Source organism: Sphaeramia orbicularis, chromosome 6 (genome assembly GCF_902148855.1).
Source record: "Sphaeramia orbicularis chromosome 6, fSphaOr1.1, whole genome shotgun sequence".
NCBI lineage: Eukaryota > Metazoa > Chordata > Actinopteri > Kurtiformes > Apogonidae > Sphaeramia > Sphaeramia orbicularis.
The window spans coordinates 27,282,158-27,294,551 of record NC_043962.1 but is presented as its reverse complement, the minus strand read 5'-3'; the positions used below and the strand labels follow the sequence as shown (position 1 = coordinate 27,294,551).

General features: G+C 36.6%; 1 protein-coding gene across 1 annotated transcript; it reads right to left on the bottom strand.

Moving 5' to 3' along the window:
* Window positions 1–1,690: 1,690 nt before the first annotated feature.
* Window positions 1,691–9,104, bottom strand: adm2b (adrenomedullin 2b). The gene is made up of 2 exons (XM_030137414.1): window positions 8,770–9,104; window positions 1,691–3,613 (listed from the first exon to the last, which is right to left on the bottom strand). The coding sequence occupies exons 1-2, from the start codon at window positions 8,871–8,873 to the stop codon at window positions 3,205–3,207; spliced, it is 513 nt and encodes a 170-aa protein (XP_029993274.1). The 5' UTR covers window positions 8,874–9,104; the 3' UTR covers window positions 1,691–3,204.
* Window positions 9,105–12,394: the final 3,290 nt, after the last annotated feature.

The following is a 12,394-nucleotide window of genomic DNA, read 5'->3' as shown; positions in this document are numbered from 1 at the left end:
CTTCTGAACAACCCCCCAGATGTTTTTTTCAAATATCGATTTCCAAGTTTGAGTTTGAGTTTTGTATCATATTTGATACATCGGAGCTCAGTGCTCTACTTTTATTATTTTTGAACAAACAAAAACATAATATAACACAAACATGTCCAACAAATTGGTAATTCCTTTTCCAAATTGGCAAAGTTCTGCCTCCTTCCTCATTAATGACAATCTTGTAGTGTCACTGGAAAGGCCTCTGGTGAATGAATTCCTCCCCCCTGGTGGATTATCTGTGTATTGCATGTATCTAATTATATATGTCAGGTGTTTCAAGAAAAAATATAACACTGATCATGTAGAGGGCTTCAAAACTCATGTATCAAATATGATACATTCGGCATTATAGGGTTAATAAAGCAACCGACCAGTGAGACAAACTTTGCAGCGCTAAGCTAACACTAAGCAGATCCAATAGTACAAGTTTTATTTCTCTACCGAAAAAACTCACTAAACAAGACAAAGAAGAGCAAATATAACGGTTGCATTATGAAGGAATGGTTATGTATTTCGTCTTACCTTTACTGTTTTCTTATCATAACTTGATTTTATATGAATGAAGCTTGTGCTATCAGCTAATGCATTGTTTTGTGTTATGTTGAAATGATTCCCACTGGAAACAAATGGCCTAGACAGTGACCTCTGGAGGTGTCCCTGAGAGCACACATCTATATCCATTAAACAATCATACCTGGTCTCAATGCAGAGCCACCTGTGCCCCCCCAAAAAACATTTTTGTGAAATTGTTCCATAAATTTTTAGATGCAATTCTTCAGATTGATGAAACTCTGCCTGAGACTCTGCCTCTGTAAGAAATTACTGACTTATTGCCAGTTAACTTAATTATTAGTCACCAGTTACCCCAATTAGTTGCAAAGTGTTCGTCCCACTTCACCTTCATTTTTGTACCACTTGTTCTTTCAATGTTTTGTTGCTCCCATCCTATGTTGCTGTCATCAAATACAAAATTACCTTATTTTTGTTGTATGGTGGTACCTTTTCTCATTTTAAGCAGATCATTTCAGTCTGTTTTATTTACACTGTACAATGTTCCAGCTTTTTTGGAACTGTACTGTTGTATGCCATGTATATGATGGGTCACTGCCCTAGATCCCTAAATAATAACTCAGTAAAGTTTATCTTAATTACATTCCTGAAACATTACAAAGAGAAATTATGCATCTGCAGAGAGTGTAAAATGTAAATTGTGTTAACAACATGAAATTCAAAACCGGTGGCTGACTGAAGTAAGGCACCAGTCAAGACTTGAAACTGGATTGAGACCTCAATTGGAATCTTTAGGTCTTGTTTCTTGACATGTCTAATGTGTAAATCAAATACAATGTCATAAAATGAACAAGGAATATAAAAGTATTATAAAATAAGGATGGTATGGACCTAAGCCTGACACACTATAAAGTGTTTTCATCACCATCTGGACTGGACCAGCTGCTTGATCTGTGATCTTATTCAGGACTTTTGTCTTCTATTATCATTTCAGCTCTGTGTTTGAGTTCAGTAGCTCAGATTTATAATTTGCTATCACAAAAATGACACACACCCTACTTTCCACTCATAAATTATATTGCCATTATTAGACCAAAGGTCACACCTGAGACACCTTATAGTGTTAGAGAGATGAACACAAAACGTGCAGGTTTGATTTGAGTTTTATTACAGAATGCTGCTATTGTAAAAACAATGTATTAGATCACTTACAAAAGGACACTTTAAAAGGGCATGGATATTTAGTAAAGTGATATATTTACAGAAATAACGCTTTCATTAATTTAAAGTTAAATAATACACTTTCTTAAAAATTCAAGTCATACTTAATATAAAGAACAATAAAGTGCTTTCATGCTTTCCTATGAACATTTGACCTGTAGGAACAACTAATGAAACCAGATGAAACAGCAAACACAGAAAAACAGTACACAACAGAGATTGAGATAATACTTTGATAGTGAATATTCACAGTGATACTGATTAATGAATGATCTGAGCAAGAAGAAATATCAGGCATAAGACTATAAGGCCTTAAAACTGAGTACACAAAATTAAGGCTCAATAATGATAAATGAAAGGAAGCATCGTACATGTACAGTTAACAGATAAGAGCACTCTTGGGTGTAGCTGTCTCCTCATAGGTTCACCTGACAGATGGGTACAAGATGTGAAGAACCATGTAGACTGATCATGCATGGATTAGGGTTAGTGGTTATTTTTGCAGAGTGCACACAGCAGGGTTTTGGGTGAAGGGTTAATGGGGTTTGGCTAGAGGTTATTTTTTTTGCACGGAAGTAAAGCTACTTGTTTGCAGAGAGGGGGACAGAGATGAGGGTGCGTTTAAGGAAGAGGATGGATTATCTCTGAGCTCAGACAAGTTCAGATCAGCAGGATCAAAACCAGCGATGACGACAGCAGTCATTAGTCAGGTAGGCCAAACTAAAAGAGGCTTTCTGTACAAATTCAGTGTCTAAATAGTTTAACAAGTATTAGATTAATACCAAATGCATGGAACAGGCTTGAGTAAGACATTTAACACTTTGATATTAAGTTGAAAGACAATTCTTACTCTTGTAGTTTTGTCCATATCTCCTGGAGTAATAGGCTTTTTCACAGCAGCCTTTTCGGCTTGTAAAGCTGTTAATAATGTCTCTATCCTTGTCTCTGATGTCTCAGGATCCCATTCCAGTGAACCAGCGTGCACAATTTCAAGGCTTGAAACTGATATACCTAAATGGGATGCAGCTATTTCACTGACATGAACTTCTACATGCATTTGCTTTAGAAAGTAAAAATCTCTGACATGTGGGAACTGCAGTGTAGGACAAGGCAACATGACTGGTTGTTATGTCATAGGGTTATGTAAAAGTAAAACTCTATTGATCTGTAAATCTACAGTAAGTGTAAACTTTGGTGGAAACCCAAGGTAAAACTTCAACCAAAGCCTCCTAGGATGTTTATATTGGGCTTCAATTTCTCCTCCCTTCTATTTCTACTTTTTATACAAACTTGAAAGATGGTCAAAACTACAACAATAAGACCCATGTTGTGATAAACTGCAATTATCATTTAATGACAAAGCAGATAAGATGAGAAGACACTGACATTCAATGACCTGGGACACTTCCTTGTCTATAAAGGCATCATGGTAGATGGACCTTAGCCGTAGCTGTGAGGACTGCGAGGGTTAATGGGGGAGGAGTCTTCCCTCCCACTCTGTCCAATAAGCTGGTAGAGACGGTGGCTGAGGTTCTGGACCTGACAGGTACCGAGGACACAGCCTACCCTCATCAGATGACCGTGGCCCCTACTGCCTCCATTGTTGGCATGACGACGACCCCGTGACCCACGCTGCCAGACTGGTGCTTCTTGTAGCTCTCCCCTGGTTTGGTCAGACAACGGGTCGGGCCATCGCTGTGGAGGCTCTTTGTGTATCAAAGCCCTCCAGATGATCTGTCTGTTCCCATGGGAGATGCGGTTTTCAAGGGTGAAGGACAGATCAGAGGCAGTAGGCATGATGGGAGTTAATGTAGACTTTGGGTATTTTGAGCTTTTGGGTAAGCTTGACCTGATGTGACAGAGAAACAGAAAAGGAAAGAAAAAAGTTAGGATGAGTTCCAGACACACACACCGCCTATTCACATATGATGCAGAGTGACGCCTGCTCGGGTTTCTGAATGAAACTGGATCGCTTAGACGAGATGAAATGCCTCACAGGAAGTCAGGCTTGTACTGCAAGAATGTCCAGTGCACTCAGTCTGTGGTCTCTTCTTTTTTCAGGAACAAAGAGGGAATGGTAGGATTGAAAGAGAAAGTGAGAAGGAAAGATAGAAGGAGATAGACAGAGGGATGTGAATAAGTATTAGACGATCTCTGTATCTGAGTGTGTCTGTGTGTGTTCACTGTAACACCAGCTTTATCTCATCATTATGTTTTTATCTGTTATTGATCCTTGAGGCAATTCCCTTATTAAGCATAAATACTCACATATCTGCAACTACAGCATAAAACTAGCATCAGTAATATGTAAGAGATAACTGTACTGTGTTCTTTGGCTCTACTTTATTTACAATTAACTGTTGGCATGGGTTCATCTAATTAAAAATGTGGCAATAAAAATCTACATCAGGAATGCTACAATGCAAAATATGCTCTTTAAAAAATGAATGACAACAACAACAACAACAACAACAATAATAATAATAATAATAATAATAATAATAATAATAATAATAATAATAATAATAATAATAATAAAAAGAAAATGCTGTCTAGTGCAATGGACATTCCATAACAAAAAAAAAAGTATCTGAAAAAACTGTTGCACCAGGTGAGGGGGTGCATTTCATCATCACATATATGAAGTTGAAAGACTATAAAATCAGAGCAACAGGCAATTTTCTCAGTTTTTTTGTCCTCAATCCTGATCCAGCCCTGTATAAGATCTTTGGATTCCCTTGAATAATTTAAATGATTATTTATCTAAGTTGAGAGTACTTGCACTGTCCTTTCATGTGGTATTGTCATGAATGATATTAATGTTATGTCTTTGTCTGATTGGTGTTTTGGTTGTTGATTTTCATCATGGTTTAGATCTGTGTTTATTGTTGTCATGTATAATTGGAAAAAATTAATAAAATGCAGGGGAAAAAAAACCAGTGTCAATCAAGACAATGATTTAATGTACAAAAGCCAAACCTTTACTTTCCTGGGTCTTAGGATGATACAGTGAGAAAGACATGAAAATGACCATGGAAAATTTCCTTATCCCTCTTACTCCATTATCCACTTATACTGTGAAGAGAGTTTTCATCTCTTCATGGTGTTAAGTCCATGTCCCCCAAGTGTCATTGCCAATTACAGTAACTGTTTCTGTTATGTCAGGCCTCGAAACAGTCCTTTTTACATGCTGCTTAGTCATCATCATGTGGACCTGCAGAGGGCAGTTAAATACTGAGGAGCTGTTTTTGGTCAATAATTAAAAAATGAAGATCGCAAGCCTTGAAAACCAGCTAGTGACCTCTACAGGTGTTTTCTTAACCAGACTGAAGTGGTTTGAACTGACAAAGTCAAACACCAGCTGACACAATCTCATGCATCTTCATCCTCACCAGCACAGATAAAAAAACAGTAGTCCAGTTCATCAACAACAGTATCTAAACTGGCAAATATTAAAAAAAATAGGAGACGCAGAGAGAAAAACACAGTGACGACTTCAGAGTAAGAGGTAGATGGGTAGTAAAAAGCTCTCAAGCTGCCACTTTTCCCTAAGTGCTTCCTTTCTCCCCTCTCTGCCGTCAAGTCTTAATTCTTTCTCACATCACAACAATGCATTTTTTCCCCTTCCTCATTCACCCCAGTTTTCACTCAGACGTTCAAAAGTTCAGTCGGCTTTGTTGGCTACGTGAATAGTCAGAAATGAGTATGGATAATGTAAAGTAGCAGCAGAATTTTGCCTGTACTTGGCTGACTTACCAGCCACATGACGTACAACTGTCACATAAGAGGACAAAACACTATATCTGTCATTGTATCTGTGTGCTCACACAACATTAAACTATGAATGCAGTACAAAACAAAGAATATAGGAAGAGGGATGTATGAAGAAAGATAATATTTGTGTTTGTTTGGTGTGAAATGTGGGCCAGAAAACCATATGATCTTTATCCTGTAAGTAATCCTGACTGGTATTCTGATCACTCCTCTGGCTGGACACCTTGGCCTCTACGTCTGCCAACACACATACACTACATTCATTCATTCGCTCATTCACTTAGTGTCTCACTCAAAATTGTAAGGCTGTCCCTATTCTATTAGTGCTACTTTTTAAATTGATTCTGAATTCTGGCAGCTCTGGATAAAACACACACATGTACACACACTCTGGAATAGCGATATTTGGCCGGACGTTAATAAGAAACGTGCAAGTGACATGTGAGTGCCTGGCAACAAGTGGTTTACCAACACAAGCACACACATACAGAATATGTTGAGACTTGTCTGCACATTAATGACTGTCAGAAGGAAACTAATAGTGCATTGTCATTACACATGCACATGTATTGAGATACACATGGTTAAAAGGCCACCAGTGGGGAGAGTTAGAACACAGTTGTCTCGGAGAAACAGAACCTGGCACTGAGGTACCTTCTGATAAAAAGGAAATGTAGGACACTGAATAGCTTTCCTGTCTCATTACATGCTGGTTTTATCAGTGACAATGTGCAGCGCTAAACTACTGATTCCTTTGATTTAATGCCAGCAATGATATGATTCACTCTCACTTTTATCAAGACAATTCGCTCTGTGTAAATTGATATAAAACACAAAGTCTCACTGATAGTACTGTCTCCTGAAAGGATAGTCTCATGTGAACAGACTCTACATTAGCAGCAGATACAGCTCTATTTTTTATGACACCATTCACACATTGGAGTTTGCTGTTTGTGGTTTAGACTAGGGCTGAAAGATATATCATCATCGTATCTTTATCTAGATATGAACATTGAAGATATTAATATCGAAAAAGCAAAGATATAAACGATATAGATTTCCCCCGCGCTCACCCTGCATGTACAGCTCTTTCAAAATGTTTGATTTGTAATTTATTTATTCATACTTTATGTTAATCTTGATGACTGGCAGTGAGTTCTTATAAATAAAACTGCACTTTCCACATTCTTTTGTATTATGATGTTTTCGTATTTTTCTGAAAAAATGCTTGGTTTTCACCGAACCCATAGTCATATCGTATCATGTTGATATCGACATATCTGGCATGAATATCGAGATATGAAATTTTGTCCATACCATTTAGCCCTAGTTGAGACAGACAGACAGACAGACAGACAGATGCAGGCAAGTGACAAATTAAAGGAAAAATGAATGGACATGGGCTCTAGAATGGAAAGGCTATAATCTACACATCCGCTGAATGGGGTCATGAGTATGAACTGATGTGAAATAGGAACCAAATAGGAAGGAAGGAATATTTACAGTGTTTCTCACTCTGAATCAGTGTATTAAAACTGTTCCGGCATAATAAGTGTTTTCTCCTTTAATTCATCACCCATATGTATCTATCTCTGTTATGCTACCCACATTTATACATTCCAACTCGAGTAACTTAATATTTTAGTGTTTGAGTTGAGATGAAAGCTCCATAATGTTTTGTACTTTCCATTAAAACTTCTCTCCCACACTTTCTCCCACTTGTGTGTACGTGTTGTATGAGAGTCCTGGTGGATTGGAGAGTTTGAGAACAAGGAGCTTCACCAGCATTCCTCCCAAGTTAGAGCTCAGCATGTGGTTCTTCATTGAAGAACACACACACACACACACACACACACACAGCAAAATCAAAGCTCTTCACAACTCTCTGGAGCAAAGAGAACTTCTGCCCCTATAGTCCCTCCGCTCTTTTTCTCTTTGTTTTGAATTAAACAGTTTGCCGCTTTCTTCTATTTTTTATTTTGTATCTTTTTTTTTTTTTTTGCAAAAGGCCTGAAATAATATAATTTTACATCCAGCAGAGTTGCATTACGCTGACATCCTCTGTCTTCTTTTATGTCTTTGAGCATCTCCTAAACCCTTTAAAAAGCTTCATTGGAATTTTAAAGACAACACAACATGAAACATTAGAAAATATGCTGCTGTGACTGTGTTATTGCAGGGTATGTTCTGTGATTTGTTTGCTGCTTGGCCCCTCATGCACATGTGTTCTCGTCTGTAATCTCTGTAAATCACCCTCACCTCTGTCACACCTCCTGCTGCTGAAACCAACCTCATTCTGCTCTTAGACCTCTTTCTCACATTAATGACTGCCAGGAGGCAACAAACAGGATTTTAATACTCCTTGAAACTGCCCTTTGATTGATCATACTTTAACTTTTTTTTTTTTTTTTTTTTTTTTAAATAAACTAATTAATAATGCAATGTTACTTTTCAGAAAGTAGTTCGCCTTTGGACTTGTCCCCATTATACTGTCCCCATTATACAGTTCTCAGAGTTCACTGTTACTGTCAAATATTTAGTTTTTGGGGTTTTTTTCTGAATTGGTCTAAAATACAAAGAATCCAACAGTAATAAGAAAATTCCTGAAACTTACAAAAAGAAATTATGCATCTGTAGAGAGTGTAAAATGTAAATTGTGTTATCAAGATGAAATTAAAACTGGTGGCTGGCTGAAATAAGGCACTGATCAAGACTTAATACTGAAATGAAACCTAGACTGGAATCTTAATGTCTAGTTTCTTGACATATCTAATGTGAAAATAAAATATAATGTCATAAAATGAACAAGGAATATAAAAGTATTACAAAATAAGGATGTTATAAACCTGAGCCTGACACACTATGTAAAGTTGTAGAATAGTATGACTTAATCAAATTATCTTTACAATTGTGAATGAGATATACTTAAGTTTGTCCTTCTATTTTGATATAAAATGTGTAAATATAGAATGATTTTGCACTTTTTTTTTTTGCATTTAGCTGCATATTTCCAAACTTACCTTAGATACCTACATTTCCTATATCACAAAATTTAGTAGTATAACTAACACTAGCTAATTTTTTTATTTGCACTTGGGAACATTTTTTGATAATAGCTGATTTACAGTATAAAAAGATCACAGATTTATTACAGCTAAAGCATCATTTTTCACACTTTTCCTGCACACATTAAGTCCATTTCTATGTTCATTTTTAGTGAGTTAGTGCTACCTGTGTCTGTGAGTGAAGCTCTGCAGAGTCAAAGCCCGGGACTGGATCTCCAGAGGTAGGAGGCCGAGCAGCAGACACAGCCACGCCGAGACAAGCGCGCACATGGCGGCGCAGCGCAGACGCACAGTCCGGGGGGGGCGGGGGGCAGAGGTGGGTGGATCTCAGGAGACCAAAGTTTGAAAAGTAGTCTCAAAAAGCAAAAATATATACAGAGAATCAAACACTTGGATAGTCTTAACCGAATTTGAAGATACAGATGTAGCTTAAATGGGTGTCATTGTTTGCATCCTCAGTCTAATCCCAGCGCATCACTGTGTTCCATCCTCTGCAAAGTGAAGGAGTAACCAGTCTCCTGAGGTTTCTCATTTATAAAGCCTGATAGAGGGAGGAGGAAGAGGAGAAGGAGGAGGGAGGAGGAAGGCTTAGGCTATTGTCTGTTCCACTCAGCAGCCTAACCTCTAATGTAACCTACAGCCTAATTAAACCTCCACCACTCCAGTCCCTGTGCGTAATCTTGGTTATAAAATTACATTTGAGGGTTCCGTTTTTATTTTTTTTATTTTTTGGGGCAGGTATTGTTTTATATGCGACGACAGGGTGACCTTATAGTCTATGTAGGTGTCCTTCAATTCATTGTATTATTGGATTTAGTTTCCTTTTACACAGAGAACGTCTATTTATGGCTATAGTTGGCTTGACCCACTTAGAAATGGTCTGACAGTGGCGTCATATTTAATATATATAACAAATCCATTGTAAGAATAGTGAGAAAGCTGCAGGTGTCAGTGACTTTAAAATGTGGCAACCTAATAAGGAACTGATAAATACAATTATTAATCACTAATCAGTCCATGGTAAAAGCTCTCAGATGAAGTGAGGAGTTAAAGACTAACAGAGAGGTCAAATGTTTCACCTGAACTTTCTATATACAGTAAAACCTTTGTCAGACTAAATGTATTCCCCTGTGCCCTTTTAAAATGTAATGCAGGAGAGCATCTGGTGACATTTGGAAAGTAAGCTGCAAATACTGACATTTGTCTTTACAGCACAGAGCAATATTTATTAAAAAAAATTAAAAAAAAAAAAAAAAAAAGTTACTCTATAGACTTGTGAATCTGTGAAATAGTTCTACACTGTAAAAAAAATGACTGTAGAATTAACACCAAAAAGTTGTAAAATTGCAACAGAAAAAACTGTAAGTGACAATACAAAGCAAAGTAGTTTATTTGAAAAGATTTTTGTGTTGACGATTGAATCAAATATAGCTATAGTTTTTACAGAAAGAGTATGTGAACAAAACCAGATTTGTATGTAGAAATTATGTATTTCTGTTGTTTTTAGAAAATACAACTGTAAATTGAAAAACAATGTGGTGCCGTTTAAATTGCAAGACTATAATGTTGAAATAACAGCCTATTTCCTTTTTTTTTTTTTTTTTAATAAAATAAAGTTATAAAAAAGTAAACATTTAACAATCTAACATTTTAAATTTGTAAATCAATGGGTTGGTAGGGTTGGTAGAGCGGCTCGTCCAATAACCAAAGGGTTGGTGGTTCGATTCCTGGCTCAGACTGTCCATATGTAAAAAGTGTCCATGGAAGACACTGAACCCTAAATTGACCTGGTGGCTTTGGATACCATGAATGTGTATAAAATGCACTGAATAAGTGCAGTCCATTTACCATTTAAATCTACATGTTTAAAATGTTAAATCTACATGTTACTCCATAAATATATTTACAGTTGGATGTGTTTTTTACAGTATTGTTCTGGAAACCACAGCTGCCAGTTTTTTTCCGTAAAAACAACAGGATTTTTTTTACAGTGTACAGGACAGTACGATTTACACTTGTTCCATTTTAATCAAACAGATTAAGGCTAAGACATCTGAGAACAGCATGATGTGGAGGTTGGGTACCTGCTCTCTGCTGCTTCTGTCTTTTGAGATATGAATTATAAACTTGCAGCTATAGATATTGCAATCATAAGCATTTTAACTTTTTAATCCCTAAAAACCCAAACATCCACCAGCGACCAAAATTATTTACTGGTATAAAATTTTAAACAAGTGGTGCCAGGCACAACAAACCTCGCCCCTGGCACGTATTGTAGCTTATTTTGGCATCAATCCAGCTGATGTCATTATGTCTACATGTGTGCTGATGTCAGCATATCAGTTCCCTCTATATATGTGCCAAGTTTGAAGTAAATTGAAACAAAATTGATGTTTTTATAGACATTTGAAATCTTGCCCATTACAAATAAATGGGGGGAAAAAAGATGTAAAAAAATCATAAAAAATTTTAACTTTGACCTATTTTTCGCAAGAGGTAATGACATTTATTCTGGGTCAATGGCAATCTGTAAACCCAATTTGGTAGGAATTCAAGGAAGAGTTTTGCTGCTACAGAAATTTGAAATTTCGCCGATTATAAGTAAATGGGGAAAAAAAGATTTGAAAATTTCATAAAAACTTTGAACTTTGACCTACTTCTTCCAAGATGTAATGACATTTATTCTGAGTCAATGGCAATCTATAAACCAAATTTGGTATGAATTCAACCAAGACTTTTGCTGTTAGAGTGTTAACAAACAAACAAACAAACAAACAAACAAACTGAACCAAAAATAATACCTCTTGTCTCCCCTTTGTGGGGCAGGGTAATAACTGTTTGATCTACTGCTCCTATCAATACATGTAAATAATTGGTGTAAATTGCAGTTTGTCATCTTTTCATGATCATCACATATGACCCATTTGGACGTTCAGAGGCGTAGTGAATGTGGAGACACCATCATCTTCTACAACACTGATTCACTAGTACAATCCATGGAGTTTAATCAATGGCAGTGGATGAACACACTTGGTTTATGTTCAGTTAATGATAGATTTTACAGAAAAAGATACTTTTTCTTCCATTTTCTCTGTTTTGATATAATAACCTTTGGATTTACTCTAAGCTTTAATAAATATCTACATTATCAGTGAATTAAATACTGGACAATACCCGATGTTCACTTAAAAATGCAAAATACAGAGCATAATATTAGAGTAAATGGTGATAAATCACTGAAGAAAGGTTAAAAATGTAGAGGAAAAAATCATGCCACAAAAGTAGCACTGGGTCTTTATGGGTCAAGGGCAATTTCTTTTAACTTTGCTTCTATTCTTGTGATATTTGGAGCACTTTTAATCATTAACTTTAAATAAACCTACAAATGATCAGAAACCTTACACCTCATATAGACATATCTGACCTATGACTTCCTTCATTTATGGAGGTCTCCTGCTCTGGTTCAGTCGTCAAAGCTGGAACCTGATCTGCAGATGTTGAGACCTTAAACATGTCAAGTGTGTGCAAACAAATTTAAGGTTGCAGAAGGTTGTGTAATTGTGTCAAGGTCAGCAAGTGCATCTTTTTTTGTCATTTGGCTCACAAATGTCCAAAAGGGAAAATACAAAGAGATGTAGCTTACATTTTCCTTGTATAAGAAGAACTTTTTTTCCTTCTTCTTCTGGAGAGGACACAGATGAGAAGCTGAGAGTTTGAACCTGATTAAATGAATGCTCTGTATGTGGAGGTGGCTTCGGGTCTTAATTAAAGGGCTGAGTGTGTGTGTGTGT

Bases quoted from the DNA above. Each gene is read 5' to 3' on its own strand.
- adm2b (XM_030137414.1), bottom strand. From the start codon at position 8,873: ATGTGCGCGCTTGTCTCGGCGTGGCTGTGTCTGCTGCTCGGCCTCCTA. The intron at 3,614-8,769 runs GTAGCACTAACT...CTGTCACATCAG, and splicing joins AGCTTCACTCACAGACACAG to GTCAAGCTTACCCAAAAGCT.